Below are 16,037 nucleotides of genomic sequence, written 5' to 3' on the forward strand. Positions count from 1 at the left end.
GGTATTTACAGAACCTCCCTGCCCCCCCCCCACTGGGGGTTGGGGGGGGAAACCAAGCAGCCGCAGGTGACCTCCTGCCACTTCATCCACGCGCCGGCCCCCTGTTTAAAAAGTTTGAGGACCCCTGCTCTAGGCTTACTGTGATGGCTTTCTAGACCTCTTCTTCAGTCCTCATTATTCTTGTAATACTTCCATTTTGCCACCCAGGGATGATCTGCCTAAGGTAAGCTTGCCAGGGAATCTCATTTCTAATTAATACTGAATTTTAATTTAATAACTAATAGCTTTTGACATGCTAGTTTTGAAATGAGCTTTCCCTTGATGAATTCAGAGAAGAGTATTTAAATAATGGTGTAACTCACTTTAAGATTCCCCCCCTCCCCTCTTTCCATCAATTTTTAATTATACATTGGACATGTGAGCTCTTCCCCAGGCTGGTGTGATGGACAGAGATCCTTCAAATTAGAAATGTTATGGTCTAGCTCTTACCAACTTCACCCATACTCTTCAGAAGTTAGTCCTAAGCAGGAGGATAAATGAAGAGAAGTAACAGCCCATAACTACTCCGTTACGGTATGTTTGTGCAAAAACATAATTGGTTGGTAAAGGTTTATTTCATTAATGTTTCCTGTAATGTATATTTTAAGTGAGTTCTAGAAATGACCACACATCCATGACGCTAAGAGTGTATTAAGTGAAAATGAATAGAGTCATGAATATCTGCCGGAGGAAAGAGCTGTCTTTTGGCCAGTCTGTACCGACCCCAGCTGAGGGTGTACAGGTGCAGGGGCCGCAGTGTAGAGCTGTTAAAACAACTTAACTAACAGTGACTGTCTCACAATAGCTGCACACTTGGCAGGGCTGGACAATGTGAAAAAGGGGGCTGGTTCAGAGGTGGGTGATGTAGAGAAGCAGTGTCCATGAAATGCCGGAGAGAGCACTGGATGCTATCAATTTGGATCTTGACATTTGAGACCAGTTAATTAGCCCTAGTGCCACCCTGCTGGCAGCTGAATGTTTGTATTGCAGGTTGGGTCCAGGATTGACATCCTGAAAATACTCCAGAGCTACAGGAACTCCTGGGGTTTGAGGACCTCCTCTGTCTGCTGGCACCTGACCTCGTTTCTGTCCACGCTGGAAGTGTGCTAGTTGAAAAGTTGTTTGGATTTATTTGAGCAGAGCTGTAAAAGGCTCTGAGGTCACTGTGCTATTACTAGTTAGTTTCTAAAGTTTGGGTGACTCAGGAAATGGATATAAATGACCTACTAGGGGAGAAGAAAAGGAGGCAAGTATAGTGGTGGCTTGGCCACCACTTGACCAGGTTGAATTCCTCTGGTCTTCGGAATTAGCTTGGAGTAAGAGCTGTCACGTCCACTTTTTCCTCTTCTTTCTTTTGTTTTGTTAGTGTGGTATAGGGGGAGAAAGCACAGTCGTTTGCTAATGTTATCACCCTGATAATGATGTTCATATGTTCATACTCAAAGTTCATGCTCAAAATTTCATACTTTGAATTTGTTCTCCTTTACCAAGGTGGATAATTGTAACATACTCAGCATTTGATCTGTGAGTTCAAATGCCTTTCTCCTCATGCCTGAAAGGTGAAGCTGCCTCTGATAACTCAAACATGCTGCCTTTTTGTAGCAGCTTCCCTGGATGAGTAGAATTTTTGAGAGCTATTTGAAGCAAGCTGTTTGGAAAAGGAGGAAAGTCTGTCTTAAGAGATGCTAGAGAGAGAGACATTGCCAGGAAAGGAAGTTTCTTTGAGTCCCAGAAGGCAAAGGCAGATGTTGACAAGATTATGCAGATGGTGTTGGAGAAATAGCATGCTACTGATTTTCCCCTCTAGGCTAGGTAGCATCTTCCCCTCCCTGCTCCAGCTGCTCTGCCCTGGCTTGCTGACCACTTTTTCTGTAGACTCCTTCTTAAATGCTTTCTCTTTTCTTTTCTCTCTGCTTCTTCAGGCTGTTAGCTTTTCCTGAGCCTTCTGGAAGGTCTTTGATCCCATGTTTCAACCTAGTCCCTCTGGTTTGTCTTGGTGGCCATTTAGGGATTTTTGAACAAGGACACATGCAGCTCTTCAGCAAAGTTATTAGCTCTTCCTTTGCATTTCCCTGTATTTCCATAATTCTGGTAATGGGGGCAGTTCACACAGCATAGCATTTCTGCTGCAGAAACACAGACACTGGATGGAATGAAAATGCTCTTGAATACAGCTGGTATGGAAATGGGTTCCCCATGCTGGTTTTGTTGCTATTAGATAAATTTTGGTCATTCTTTCCTTGGTCGTTACTTTCTGAAATAAAAAGCCAAAATTCTGATTAGTACGTACAGCTAATGATTTGTGGTTGAATTCACTTTACAATATTACAAAAGAACTTCCCAAATGTAAAAATCTTAACAATTTTTTTCTGTTTCTGCAGGTGGCTGTGAATTCATGAAGTTAGTTAATTAAACCAGAATTTCCGAAGGAAAACTCATTCAGTTAAAAATAATCAATCGACTGCATGCCAAAGTGTTTTATTTGTTATGACCCAGAAATGACAAACAGTTAAGTATGCTTCCAGCATTAATTTTTACTTTCTTTCATGCACAAATTTCATTGTAGAATGTATCCACCATATTTTTACTCTTGTAGTACAGTAAGGTGAAAAGCCATTGCTAAGTTGATATCAAATGCACAGATCAGTAACTTCTGGTTTCAATGTTAGGATCACCTTAACGAGTCAAAGTCTAGGCAAAGAAATGAAAGTACTTAAGTGTAGAGAAATAACTTCAATTAATTATTTAATGGGACAAATACATTGTGTCTCATTTTTATAGTAGTTTGATTAACAGGAATCATCTGAAAATACATCTAAAAACACTGTCCGTTGACACGGGTTTGTGTCTGTGTGCCAGCGCACTGTTCACTGCCAGGCCACAAGCCGGCGGCACTGGACTGCGCCGTTTGGGGCCGGTTTTCTGACTGCTGCCCGCAAACTGACATGAAAACACAAACTATGAATTTGCATCTATGTCTGAGTCCTTGCATTCCTTTGGGAAAATGTTTCCTTCAGTACTTCCATAAAACTTAGTTGCGCTTAATAAGTAGATTTTTTAATTGCAAACACTGTACAGAGTGAATGAAAAGAGCAACTGCAGGCCATCTCAGTGGAAGCCCATGAACTTCAATATCAATTTCTCCAAAAATATTAATTACTAAAAGTATCAAGGGAAAAGGTAAGAACGTCCTACAAGCAAGGATTTATCTTTAAACCTTATTGGAAAAATTCATTTGAACTTTTCCCATATATAGAAGTTGATGCTCATCTTCCAGAAGGATTTCCATAGAAATTCCTTCTGAATTTTTCGTTCCAAACCTTGCTACTGTCCAGATGGTGATAAAGTTGAACATTCAAATATTCATTCTACCGATGAAGTTTCTCTTCTATAACCATTTTCAGGTCCAACGGGATTTGAACTTCTGGTAAAATGCCACATGTGTAAGCTATCTCCTACTATTTCACTCACAACTGTTGATCTGCCTAACAGGCTCCGTTTTAAGCAGCGGTGGTAACATGTCAAAGTCAGGGTGTTGTTCCATGAATCTCTCGGGCATAATCCGGGAGTAAGCCCTCTCGGGGAAACCAACCCAGTCTGTTAAGTGACATTGTTGCAAAACCGAGTAAGAGGTTGGGCACAGTGTAACTGGTACTAATTTCTGTGCCCGCATTGAAAAGCTCTGGCTTCAAGACTCTCCATGCAACTGAAAGTTGGCAGGATGATGATCTGAACCATTTAGATACTGCACCGCGTCTGGCTGGGGTGGAGTCAACTCCTTTCATACCAGCTCATAGAGTGCTGTTTTGAATTTGTGGCTATAATGGTGGTGTCAACACACTGAAGTTTTTGCTTTTGCTGAACAGAGCTTGCACAGCATCAAGTCCTTCTCTTTTTCCCAGTCTTCTCCTCCAGCAAGTAGGTTGAGGTGGGCCAGAGTCTGGGAGGGGACACAGGGACAGCTGACCCCAATTGGTCAAAGGGCTTTTCCATACCATATAATATCATAAGGTCATGTTCAGCAGTAAAAACGAGGGTAGAGGAAGAAGAACAGAGAGTTTTGGCTTCCAGGGTGGCTGTTATTCAAACACTGGCTGGGCACTGGTCTGCTTGTGGGAGGCAGTGAGTGATTTCCTTTGCTTCACCTTCTGTCTCTTTCCTTCACCTGTTAAACTGTCTTTATCTTAACCCATGTGTTTTCTCACTTTTATTCTTCCCCTTTTCTCCCCCTGTCCTGCTGGGGATGGAGGAGTGAGTGAGCAGGTGCGTGGCTGCTGGTCAGGGTCAGCCCACCATGTGAAACAGAAAGAAGTATTATAGTGTGGTCAGATGTAGGATAAAGCTATCTTTTTCATGAAAAATCTTTATTTGGAGGTCACCAGATGGGAGCAGTGGGATATGTAGATTAGAGAGAACAAGGAATTTTACATTCATGTCTGTTACTGCTGGCAAATCTTGGGATCCTAGGATCTACCATAATGTTCCTGGGCCTCCATTATCTTGAAGGCACAAAACTGGAGAGAGGGAATCAAATTACAGTGTGGACACTACTGGTTTTGTCTTCACCCTGGTCAAAACCTAGTATAGGAATTTTATTTTCCTCCTGTCACAGCCTTGCCCACTAAGGATCTTTTCCCTTCCTCAACACCATTCTCTGTTTGTCTTCTTTTCTGTCTCTGCCTCCCTAAAATAGGACAGTTGATACCATCTTCAAACTCAGAAGGAAGATCTTCAGACATGAATTTCCCCTGGTAATGGACATTCCATCAAAACATAAGGCAATTAGGGATACAACTTAACAGCTTCCCTTCCTTTTTCCTACTGTTCAAATGTTTGAAAGAATTTCAACACGGGTTGTTCCAGTAGGGACCTGAAGATCGACATCATATTTTAGGATTTAGTGTTACAACAATGAGCCAGGGCTTAATTAACCTTCTCGCTCTTTGGGAGACCTGAGACAGAGGATCCAGTTCCTCACAAAACCACTGCTGCTTCTCTTGCAGTTATTGAGCTCATTAATCTCTCTGACACTGTGCTTAGGACTACAGCTATATTTTATTTTGGTCAAGTTGAAGTGCTAAATATCTTGAAAAGAGAATGAAATTCCTCATCCTGCCTTGCAGAAAATATCATTCAAACAAACCAGTAACAGAAGAAGAGCTCAGGGAAAAAGAAAGAAGTGGGAAATCAGGAGCAGAAAAAGGTGTGGGATATGTTGACTTCTGTTTGCTGGACACCTGTGCTATGTGGGTTTGTGCTTCAGTACACATGAAATATGATAGAAGGGGACAATGAGAAATTTAAGCTTTTGTTTACATTAAGCACTGCACAATATAGATGTATGGCACATCTGAAATCAGTTTATTTCTCTGAAACAATCCCCACCTTTCAAGTCAGACTGCATTCCTCCTCCAGGAGGGAGAGTTCCCAAAAGCCATAGAAACTGCCCATGAAGCCAGAGTAACCCAAAATGAGCCATGTAACATGCTTCATGTTATACAGATGGAATTGCCTGATGGTAGTGACTATTGGGTATATAAATCTCTTAAGTCATCAATAAGAAGAAACATTGCAGCAGAACATTAACAACTGCAACCGTGCAAAATTTTGATGGAGAAAATTTTAAGTTCTCTGTTACCTTATAAACCCTATTGCAAAGAGAAGTTGTGAAATAAAGGGAGAGTCACCTGGCTGCAAGACCAGAGTGACTGATATACAAAGTAAAAGTTGGAAGAATAAATGCCAGCTATTGCCATTGAAACAGGTAATGATGTGCAGTTAAAGTTAGCATGAAACTTAGAGTCTGCATTTCCAAATGTAAGGAGTGAGCTTGTGCGCCTTGTTTTGGGAGAGTCCATTTTTTTCCAAGGTGGTTTTCCCTGCTAATGTGTTCTCATGCACCCAGAGTCCTGTTCCCCTAAACACCCACCTAAGGGAGCCAATGGTGTGTGCTACAGCCCTGTTTAGCCAGCACACCTCCGATGGCTTTGTGCAGAAGCCAGATGGTGAAGTAGGGATGAAAAAAAGGGCTGGTGCCCTTCTATCCACATCAACCTGAAATTTGGAGGAAGCTGAGATGCACAGAGACTTGGAAATGAGAAAACTCTTCTTGATCTAGTAACACATGTGCCGTCTTTTCATGCGGTCATACAGATGCCTCTTAGATTAATCTGCTCCTTCATACTGCACCTCAAAATCAAGATCCATTCCACTGGTGACCTACCTGGGCATTGAGCTTATTGCTATAATAGAAATGATAATGCTGGTATTTAGGAGAAACATTTGTACAGGCTCTGGCTGGCTACAAACTAGCTCAGGTTCAGCTCCTCCTCTCCCACTGATTAATCATTTAAAGTGCAGGTGTAATTATGCTCTGTTAATGTGACTAGGGAAAAGTTTTAGGTACCTGATAGCCAACAAACTGAAATGATGAAAAGAATTTGCTAATTGCTTTGCTAAAGAGAAAGTTTTGAATGTGTGATGTAATTTTATCTTGCTGTGCACATAAGGTTGAAAACTTGGAGGGAACTGTAGCACCATGATGGCCTGATATCTATAATATGATTGGGTTTTGTGGATACAAAATTATCATCCACTTAAAACATATATGATTTCCAGTAGAGACAGACAGTATTTTAAACATTGTTGGTGTAAAGGAAAGAAGAAAAGGAAAATTCTAATTGCAATTAAAGTGATCCTTTTTTCCCTTTCCCACATTTTCCCCAAAACCAAAATTTCATCCATTTGTTTCAAAATGCAAGGTAAAAGTACAATATTGATGAAGTGCCAATTTTCAAATGCTTTATTTTTTCTCTATATAGTTTACCATAAAAAAATCCTAGTTTTTCTCAGACCAGTCAGTTTCACTTCCCAGTCAAATTCACTTTCAAGTATTTCTGGCATTTAAACGCCTGAGAACACTGTGAAAAGTTGTTTCCTTAGTCTTCCAGGTCTTCTAGGCTATGTTAATGTGTCTGTCTCTCTCTTTTGTGTGTGTGTGTGTAAGATGGTTTAGGAATAAACCACAAGTGCAGATACATTTGCTTCATTCACTTTCAAAAACAGCTAGCAAGCTTAGGATGCAGCACTGGGTCCATTTAATAAAAACAGCTATACTGCAACTACAAAAACTAGATAGGAGATTGAATGTACATGAAATTATGTGGTGATTAAAAGTTTAATCCCAATGAACTACTGACCTTAGCTCTAATCTCTGACAAAAGGGGACAAGTGCTCTACAGTAAGGGGAGATCACTGGAAGACGTTCCTGCTTATTTGATTTGGGTTCGCCTGTTCATGCCTGTGCTGTTTAGGACTGTGCAGGATGGACTATTTGACAGATGCATGAAATGAGTTACTCTGCAGCTTACTAGAAGGAATTTATTATTTTTTAAACGTGCATATAACTTTTTCTTTTCTGGTTCAGTAAACCCTGTATTTGCCACATACTTATTACTTACACTGTAGAATGATGTATGTGCTGTCATTTTTAAAATAAAATTGTGCCATCATACATCTTGACTCTCACAGCACTAAAACAAAATAAAAAATAAAACGTTAGTGTCTAGCTGCTCATCTAAACCTGAAAATCAGATGTAACATTTTATTGTGCAATATAAGATTATTAAACTTTTGGACTTGTAAGGAATTCTGTATTTGACTGTGCCAAGGAAACAAGTCTTGTTACAACCAAGGTGAAAGAGAAGTTCTGTGCAAATGCTGCTGAATTCAAAGAATAGGAAACATTAATCCCCAAAGCAGAACAGAACAGTAGAGATATAACTGGGAATATTCATCTGCAGTACGGAATGAAACATGTTACAGGGATGTTGTAATTATTTTTGAAACAACATTATAAGCCCCGGAAATAGGGTTAAGGTTTTGCTGAAAGAAAATTCTAAACAAACTGGTTTCTGGAAATACTCAAACAGAACACTCAAACCACCTCAGCACAATGTCACTGTGCAATAAACAGTTATGATTAATACACAGATTATTTATAATCCTACCTTAGATTACATTTGGTTTTACACATGTACATAGTGTTTTTCATTTTTTTACCCCTTATGGCAGACTACTTTCAGTATGCTCTTCTGCATCTTATTTACTTCTATTTGAGACAGTAAGTCAATATCCCCTGAATTCAGGATTCTTGATTCTGAAGATGACCAAGGTAAACAGTAGAATCATTAAGAACAAAGGAATAGGATATCAGTCTACAGTAAGACAAGGGCTAATTTTATGAGTACTGAAGTCTAATACAATTAGACACAACAGAAGAGTAATAGCATATTATTTCTAAGCATTAAAAAACCCTACAGTACAAACCCTTAAACATTAAGGGCCATATTCACTGATATACTCCAACTGCTATGCATTGCTCTGGCATGGAAGTATGATTATGCCTCCTTTTCAGGAACCAGTTCTACACTTACATCTTACTCGCCTCCACTTACTCAGCTACCCATGCTACATGCTCTTTTCTCTTCCCTATAATCCTCCCTCTGAGCTCACACTCCAAACGCACAACTCTCTGTCCTTTCTTCTTCGTGGTTTCCATGGTCCAAGAACGTAACTCATGAATTATAAGGCCAGACATCTGTTGCCTGACTCATTATGACCTGCAAAGCCTATCTTGAAGATGGCTTGCAACAACACTGTAAAAGTAAAAACTAAAGCATTTGAGGCCAGTGGAAAATATGGTCCCTAATACACTTAAGTCCATTGAACTACCAGAGCTGTAGGCTCCAGCAGCCATGGGAACAACCTAGGCTCTGAAGCACAAACCACATGCTATCGAGCCCTGTGACTATGTTCCTTCTCTTTTCCCTACCAAGGCAGAAAAGGAGAAACAGTACCTCTCCATGCTACCACAGGGGATTATTCAAAGGTGACAAACACAGGCTTAAATCCATTTGTGAAAATTGGCAAGGCATCTGTCACACAAATCCCTTTTCTTCTAGGCCCAGAGCAGCCAACGCCACAGGTTTGCCCTCCGGCGCAGGCACAGCCCAGCCATGGCACAGCCTGGCAGGCCCCTCTCCCTGCCCAGCTGCCTTACAGGCCTCGGGCCACTGCCCGCTAAGCCCACCAGAGCCTTAAGAAGCCCCGTAACAAAAAAAAAAAAAAAAAAAAAAAATTCAGGTCGCGCACACCGGGTGTCAGAAAAAATTCAGGTCGCGCACACCGGGTGTCAGTGAACAGGGCAGGCTCGGGGGGCTCTTTCCCTCAATCACCTCAGCGCACCCGGCAGTGGCAGCCCCCCTCCCAGCACCCTGGCGCTCCCGCCGGGCGGGAAAGCAGGAGCCGGCCCGGCCGCGGGGGCGAAGGCGGGCGGGCCGGCCAGGTAACCCTCTCGCCGTAGGTCCGGCCACCGCAGGCCGGACGTGACGCCTCCGCCCCCCGAAGGCTGCCGCGGCGCAGCCGACCGGCCGCACACCGGGGAGCCCAGCCGCGCCTCGGCGGCCGCACGGCCCCTCCCCGCCGCGGGGGGGGGAAGCTGCGCCCCGCCCGCTCCGCGCAAGCGCGCCCGCCGCCCCCCGCCCAGCGCTCCCCAGCCCCGCGCTTCCCCTTTATTTCACCCGTTTTCCGGGTTAACCCCTGTGCAGCCGCGCTGGGCCCGGCCGGCGGCGCCCCTGGCCGGCGGGCGGCGGCGCTCCCCGGAAGCGGTAATGCTCAGCCGGTGATCCAGGAAGCGGATGAGCTCGCCCGCCTTCCCCTCCGGAGCGGCGCTGCGGGGACGCGGGGAAGCGGGTGGGGGGAGGCGGGGGGGGGCGCCAGCAGGCCCCGAGGCGGAGCGGCCCGTCCCAGCCCCCCGGCGCGGGGGGAGCGGCGGCGGCGTTTCCATGGCGCCGAGCGGGCGGGGGAGCCGGGGCTGAGGACCCCGCCCGCTCATGGACTCCGCCGCGGCGGCGGCCGCCGAGGAGGAGGGCAGGGAGAAGCCCCCGGTGATCTACACCATGGAGAACAAGCCCATCGTGACCTGTGAGTGCGCCCCGCGCCCCTCGACGGGCCTTAACGGCCGCCGCCGGGGCGGGGGGGGCGAGGCGAGGCGCAGCGGCAGTTCGGAGCGGGGCGCGGGGCGCTGGCCGGTGCCCCGGGCGAAGGGCGGCCCGGGGCGGGGTCCGGCGGCGGGCGGGCCCGCAGCGCCGGAGCCTGGGGGCTGTGCGGGGCGCGGGCGGGCGGGGCGGCAGGCGGGGGGCGCGGCCGCCCCGGAGCGGCGCCGGGTGCCCCGGCCGGGTGCCCCGGCTGGGTCCTGGAGCTCGGGGCTGAGGGACGCGGCACCTGCAAGGGGCTCTGGTGGCCGGTTTTGTCTCTTTAGCGGCTTGTCCCCCCCCCTTGGGTTTGTTTCGGTGTGTTTCAGGACTATAGTAAATAACAAAACCGAACGTCGTGCTTACAGGTCCTTAGGAGAAGAGACTCAGATACGACAATAAATCTTAAACCCCAGACTTCTTGCCAGCAAGCTTTGTGTACTTTTGCTCTGGGTGAGAGAAGTCGCAAGAGTAAGGCATCCTCTGTGGTGAGGAGAGATTCCCACCGACGTTATCATTCAGTCTTTAACTGCTGTGCTTTGGTTTCATCTCCGAGACAGTTTGTTTAAGAAACTGGATCGCATGGTTCTAGTGATGAGTATAGCTCTTTCAGGTGTTGGAGGCAGGCAGCCGGGACATGCACACTGGTCCTGATGTAAAACATGAGCTCCTGTGCTCTGACAGGTATAGAGAGTTGCAACAAAGCTCACTTAAAATGAGCATGTGAACTAGGCTGGACATGAGGAAGCATTTCTTTGCCAAGAAGGTGGTCAAACACTGGAACAGGCTTCCTAGAGAAGTGGTTGGTGCCCCAAGCCCATCAGCGTTTAAGAGGTGTTTGGACAATGCTCTTAACAACGTGCTTTAACTTTTGGTCAGCCCTGAAGTGGTCAGGCAGTTGGACTAGATGATTGTTGTGAGTCCATTCCAACTGAAATAGTCTATTCTGTTCTAACTACATCTGTAATGCTCTTAATAGAAAAATAAGGTGAATGAGATCAGTGTAGAGAATTCTGCTTTTTGGTTTTTTTAAGCAAGAGGTAACCAGTAGACTGTTCATTCTTAGTCAAAAGTATCTTTATCAATGACATAACAGACTATGTATTTGCACTTTATCAGTAAAACACTGGGAATACTTTAAATTTGTGTTAAATAGTTTATATTTCACAGGTTTGTGTTGTCTTATTACAAACTCAGCATTTATTGATGATTAAGGTCTTAGACTGACATTGGTATTTAGAAAAAATATCCAACTATAACCTCATACCTATATAATTATGGAACTCCTGTGTGTGTGTATATTTTTTTATTCAAAGCATTTTATGAATGTGCTTTTTTCTTTCTTAAACTTTTGATGCAGTTCATCAATTGAAGGCAGTGGTATCTGGGTTGAATCTTCTGTACTAATCTACATCAAGACTTTTGAAATCCATTTCACTTCAGATTTGAAGTCAGAAAAAAGTACATGTTGGAAACATCTGGAGGATATTGTTGCCTCCCTTGTTGGTGTTATGCTACTGTTCAGGCTGTGGTGGATCGCTTTTCGGATTTGCTGGCTTTATCCTGTATTCGGAATTGGAGTGTATGTGTGTGTGTGGGTTGTGCACATCAGTCCTTACTGTTCTTGTATGATTTGAGTAAGCAACATATCTTTCAGTCTGTTGAAGTACATGCAGTTTTACCTCAGGCTTGCTTTTTTTGTTCAGTAAGTGCAGGAAAGAACTCTGGCCTCTGTAAGGAAATTTTCAGAATTCCAAACATGGAGTTTAATCAGGTTTTAGTCAAGCCCAATTATCTGATATTGAAAATAATATTAATTTTGGTTTAGCTGTTTTAGTTGCCTTTTTTCTCCATCCAGAGAAGAGAAGTGCTTAAAGACTGTAGTAGTATTTCTAACAAATATGTTCAACAAAAATGACTGACTTAAAGGAAAGTTCTTCTAAGCGTTATATTGTCCATGATTTTTAAGGAAGTGAAGCTTGGCCTTCCAGGGAAGGAATTGTTGGCTTGGTATTGGTTTGTTGGAAAACACAATCAAAGCCGTATTAGAAGCTGTTTGACAAATAGTTTAATTTGTTTTGTGGTTCTGATTTCAGGCAGTTGGAGTTATTTGGGATAACTGCCTCAGCTAGCAGGTGCATGAGGGCAAAACAGACCTGCAAGGGGATGGCTAGTTTTTTGATTATATGAAGGAAAAGTGTCGGTGAAGTGAGGTTGTGTCTCAGAACAGAAGTATTTTCTTTTGCTACAAGATTTAGATTAATCTCTGTCAGGTAAACAATTATATAATGAAATATTCCTGTTAACTCTTAGGGTTTATTCTTAATGAGGAAGAACTGAAGAGAGAGTTTTGTTTGGAATTAAATTTATTTTCAACACTGTGCATACCAAAGATGTTTTGTAAACACATGTTTTTGTCTACTTGAAATAAATTTGACAGTGCTCTGAAAGGAATGCTTCTCTGGTAAAGAAACTTATGCTTTCAAATCTGAGAGTTAGTCTGTATTGTACCAGCACTTATTTGCTGTATCAGTACAATCCTAATTCAGCACTTTACATATATACAGGCTTTGGCCTGTAGAATAAAAATGGCAGATTCCATGTGGCTTGCATATTTGATGCCAACTGAAATGCAGGTTTTGTCATTACTCTTTTCATCTTAATACTGTAACTCAATGATTTGATCCTCAATATTTGTAGGTGCGCTAGCCTTGTATTTGTGATATTTGTGTTACTGGCAAAACGACATAGTTTTAATAGAGAGTTTAGATTAATAGAGTTCAGCTAGGCTGAATTAACTAGATTAACTGAATTAACTAAAAAGTTCTAGAGACATTTTCTCTAGTCAAACAGACAACCGTATTTTCTAAGTGTGGAAAAAATAGTATATTCATGGAAAGGTGCTGTTTCTTTAAGTTTTTTTCCTTTTTCTCAAGATGGCAACATCCTGTGTAGTATTAAATTATTTTTGTCAGTTAGGACTGAGTGCCATGATGATTCCTTTCCAGATTAGTTCCAATCATGTTTTCATACTGTAAGGCTTACTAGGTTGTAAACCCCACTGTGGAGTTTCACTATCCAGCTGTGGTTATGCTCGCTCTGGCACATTACTTTAGAAATTCTCAGTTCAAGTTTGTAGCAATTTATCTTCATTGCTACCAGAACTTGTATGTTTTACAAAGCATTTTGAGTCGGCTTCTAGCTTTCTCACTGCTCTAGACATGTTATTTTTACCATAATTAATTGTTTTTTATTTGAAGAGTGAAGAATTTATTTGCATTGGACCTCTTGAAGTTGAGTAGTTTCTTTGCAATGTTGACTTGACAATGCAGATTACTTTCCTAGGAAACCCAAACAATGTTGCTTCCTTCTTGTGAGTTCAGTTTGAAACTTTAATTAGAGAAAATCTTCGGAACTAATGTTCTTGCACATATATATATCAACCAAGTGTTGTGTTGAAAGAACTTGTCCTAATGTAGTGGGTTTGCACTTAAATTATTAGTTCTGTTATCCGTGTGAAGAAGCTGAAGACAATCCTGCTACATGAAGTAATTGATTTTGCAGAGCGGCCCTACCAAGCTATTCTTTTAGAGTTATCTTCATGCAGTTGTTGAATATTCCTTATTAGCTCTTGGTATCTGTTTATATATTGTGTGTGTTCATATTTGTTCTTACTGTTGATACTCTGTCTTAGTACAATGAACTTCATATGTAATCTTTGGAGAGAATGGGATGCATTGCTTTCATCTGGTCCATGTTCAAAATGTGCTGTGATCCAGCAAGAGCAAAACCATCAGCAAATCGTTGTAGGCCTGAGAACAGAAAATATTTGCAGGTATCTACAAAAGCAGCATAAACAGAAAAGGTTAATAAAAGTAAAGGGGGGCATGGAAAGAATTTTGTATCTTGGAGTAAAAAGAAACAGTTGCAGTTAGAATATTGTTCTGGGACTGGAAAAGTTCAATTCAAAAGTTCTGTTACTAGTAGGTATATGTAACAAAAAACGTGCCAACAAGAAGTGGCAGGTAACCCAAGTAATTAGAATGATTTGCTGCTAGTGAGACCCTTTGAACAACTGTATTCTATAAATGCATTTTCCCTGTTGTCAAATAGGACTCCTGTCTGCATTGTAAGTCATCACTATTGTGTAGTTGATACAGTATTATCCTGTACTTAAATACCTGCTTACATATGTCATGAGAAGTAGCATATTCTTAGTATTATTAACCCCTGTTTTAAAGATTTAGTAGTGCAGCAGTAAGTAAAGATATAAAGTTTTCCTAAAAGGATTTTTTTCTGCAGGCTACTAGTGAATCAGCTAAGATGTTTTATATAGCAATTAAGCTGTCTTGTGTCTCAGTTTTTTAGACCTCTTTTGAACATGAATCTGGGTTGCAGGGGAGATTCATAGCAGAACTTTTTACCAGTGGAAAAATAAGTAGGATCAGAAAGGTTAGCTGTGACTGATACTTGGGGATAAAAACTAAACAAAAGCATAGTCTTGTCACTGAGCTCTCTTAAAGGTATTTGAAGCCTTTTATCTCAGTTGACTGGGTCTATCATTGGTTTCAAAGGAAAATGTTTGTCTGCTTTAGTCATCTGACCTCAGGGAGTTTTCATTTTACACTGCCTGTGTATTTAGTGTGTTGGGATAATTTCCTCTAGAGGGAAAAAAATGAATTGTGGGATATTCAGATACTGCAGTGACAATATCTGTAAGTACGGAAGAAGTTTGGAAAGTGTTAGAAAAAAATAGATTATTGGGGATTTTGGTGTTTTTTAGGCAGGCATCAAACAAAAAAAGTCAGTATTTTATGGTTCTTTTGTATCAGACAAATTTTGTATATTTGTGGCCCTGCTCTGGACTTGCTCCAATAGATCCATGCCCTTCTTATGTTGGGACTCCAGTGCTGAACATGGTACTCCAGATGGTGTCTTGTGAGAACAGAGGGGGAGAATCACCTCCCTCAACCTGCTGGTCACCTTCTTTTGATGGACCACTCTCAATCCATTCTCTGCCCAACCTGTATCTGTGCTTGGGATTGCTCTGACCCATATGCAGGACCTTGCACTTGGCCTTGTTGAACTTTATGAGGCTCGTACAGGCCCACCTCTCAAGCCTGTCCAGGTCCTTCTGGATGGCATCCCTTCTCTCCAGCGTGCCGACTGCACCACACAGCTTGATGTTGTCGGCAAACTCAATCCCACTATCCATGTTGTCAACATATTAAAGAGTGCTGGTCCCAACACCAGTGCTTGAGGAACGCCACTCATCACTGGTCTCCACTTGGATATCAAGCTGTTGACCACAACTCCTCGAGAGCAACCATCCAGCCAATTCCTTATCTGCAGAGTGGTCCATTCATTACATCCATCTATCTGCAGTTTAGAGACAAGGATGTCGAGCAGGACAGTGTCAAATGCTTTGCACAAGGCCAGGTAGACGATGTCGGTTGATCTTCCCTTATCCACCAGTTCTGTAACCCCATCATAGAAGGCCACCAAGTTTGTCAGGCATGATTTGCCCATGTTGGCTGTCACCATGTGTCTTAGCATAGTTACCAGAAGGATCTGCTGCGTGATCTTGCCCAACAAAGAGGTGAGACTGACTGGTCCCTTTTAGAAAGGGAAAATTTGGCACCAATAGGATAAGTTTTTTTTAAAATAAGTAGTTTGAAGATTCATGTGATCTTCTGGAGCTGTATTTACCAGGATATTCAGTCACCTTTGCATTATGCTGTAGCCTAAACAAGGAATGTTTTGGCATTAGATGCCCATTTCAGTTCTTGGCTAATTTCAGAAGTTTTCTCTGGGATTAGGTTTATGGTTAAGAGCTGCTCCATAGACACAGAGCCTGTCCTTGAATAAAAGTTATAGACATTCTTTACTTGGTTTACATGGTGGATTTTTACAGCCAGGTTCACAACCAAGACTCACTTGAGTAAGTTTTGTTTCTCTTTTGCC

At 42.7% G+C, this 16,037-nt stretch overlaps 1 protein-coding gene and 1 long non-coding RNA gene across 5 annotated transcripts in view; one reads left to right on the plus strand and one right to left on the minus strand.

The window, feature by feature from the left end:
• Positions 1-568: 568 nt before the first annotated feature.
• On the minus strand, positions 569-9,789 carry LOC119143008. 3 transcript variants are annotated; one of them, XR_005102546.1, is made up of 3 exons: positions 9,621-9,789; positions 7,500-8,197; positions 5,378-6,281 (listed from the first exon to the last, which is right to left on the minus strand). It is a non-coding gene; the product is annotated as an uncharacterized LOC119143008 (long non-coding RNA). The 3 variants fall into 3 exon arrangements; XR_005102545.1 differs by lacking the exons at positions 5,378-6,281; positions 9,621-9,789 and adding an exon at positions 569-2,293 and having other exon boundaries at positions 7,500-9,198; XR_005102544.1 differs by lacking the exon at positions 9,621-9,789 and having other exon boundaries at positions 7,500-9,198.
• A 30-nt stretch (positions 9,790-9,819) lies between these two features.
• Positions 9,820-16,037, plus strand: part of TRAPPC10 (trafficking protein particle complex 10) — a 44,350-nt gene continuing 38,132 nt past the window's right edge. For both annotated transcript variants that reach the window (XM_037376719.1, XM_037376720.1), the window contains exon 1: positions 9,820-10,023. In XM_037376719.1, coding sequence (XP_037232616.1) covers positions 9,933-10,023 — 91 coding nt within the window. In that variant the 5' untranslated portion in view covers positions 9,820-9,932. The remainder of the gene's footprint in view (positions 10,024-16,037) is intronic.

This window comes from Falco rusticolus, chromosome 2 (genome assembly GCF_015220075.1).
Source record: "Falco rusticolus isolate bFalRus1 chromosome 2, bFalRus1.pri, whole genome shotgun sequence".
In the NCBI taxonomy this organism is placed as follows: domain Eukaryota; kingdom Metazoa; phylum Chordata; class Aves; order Falconiformes; family Falconidae; genus Falco; species Falco rusticolus.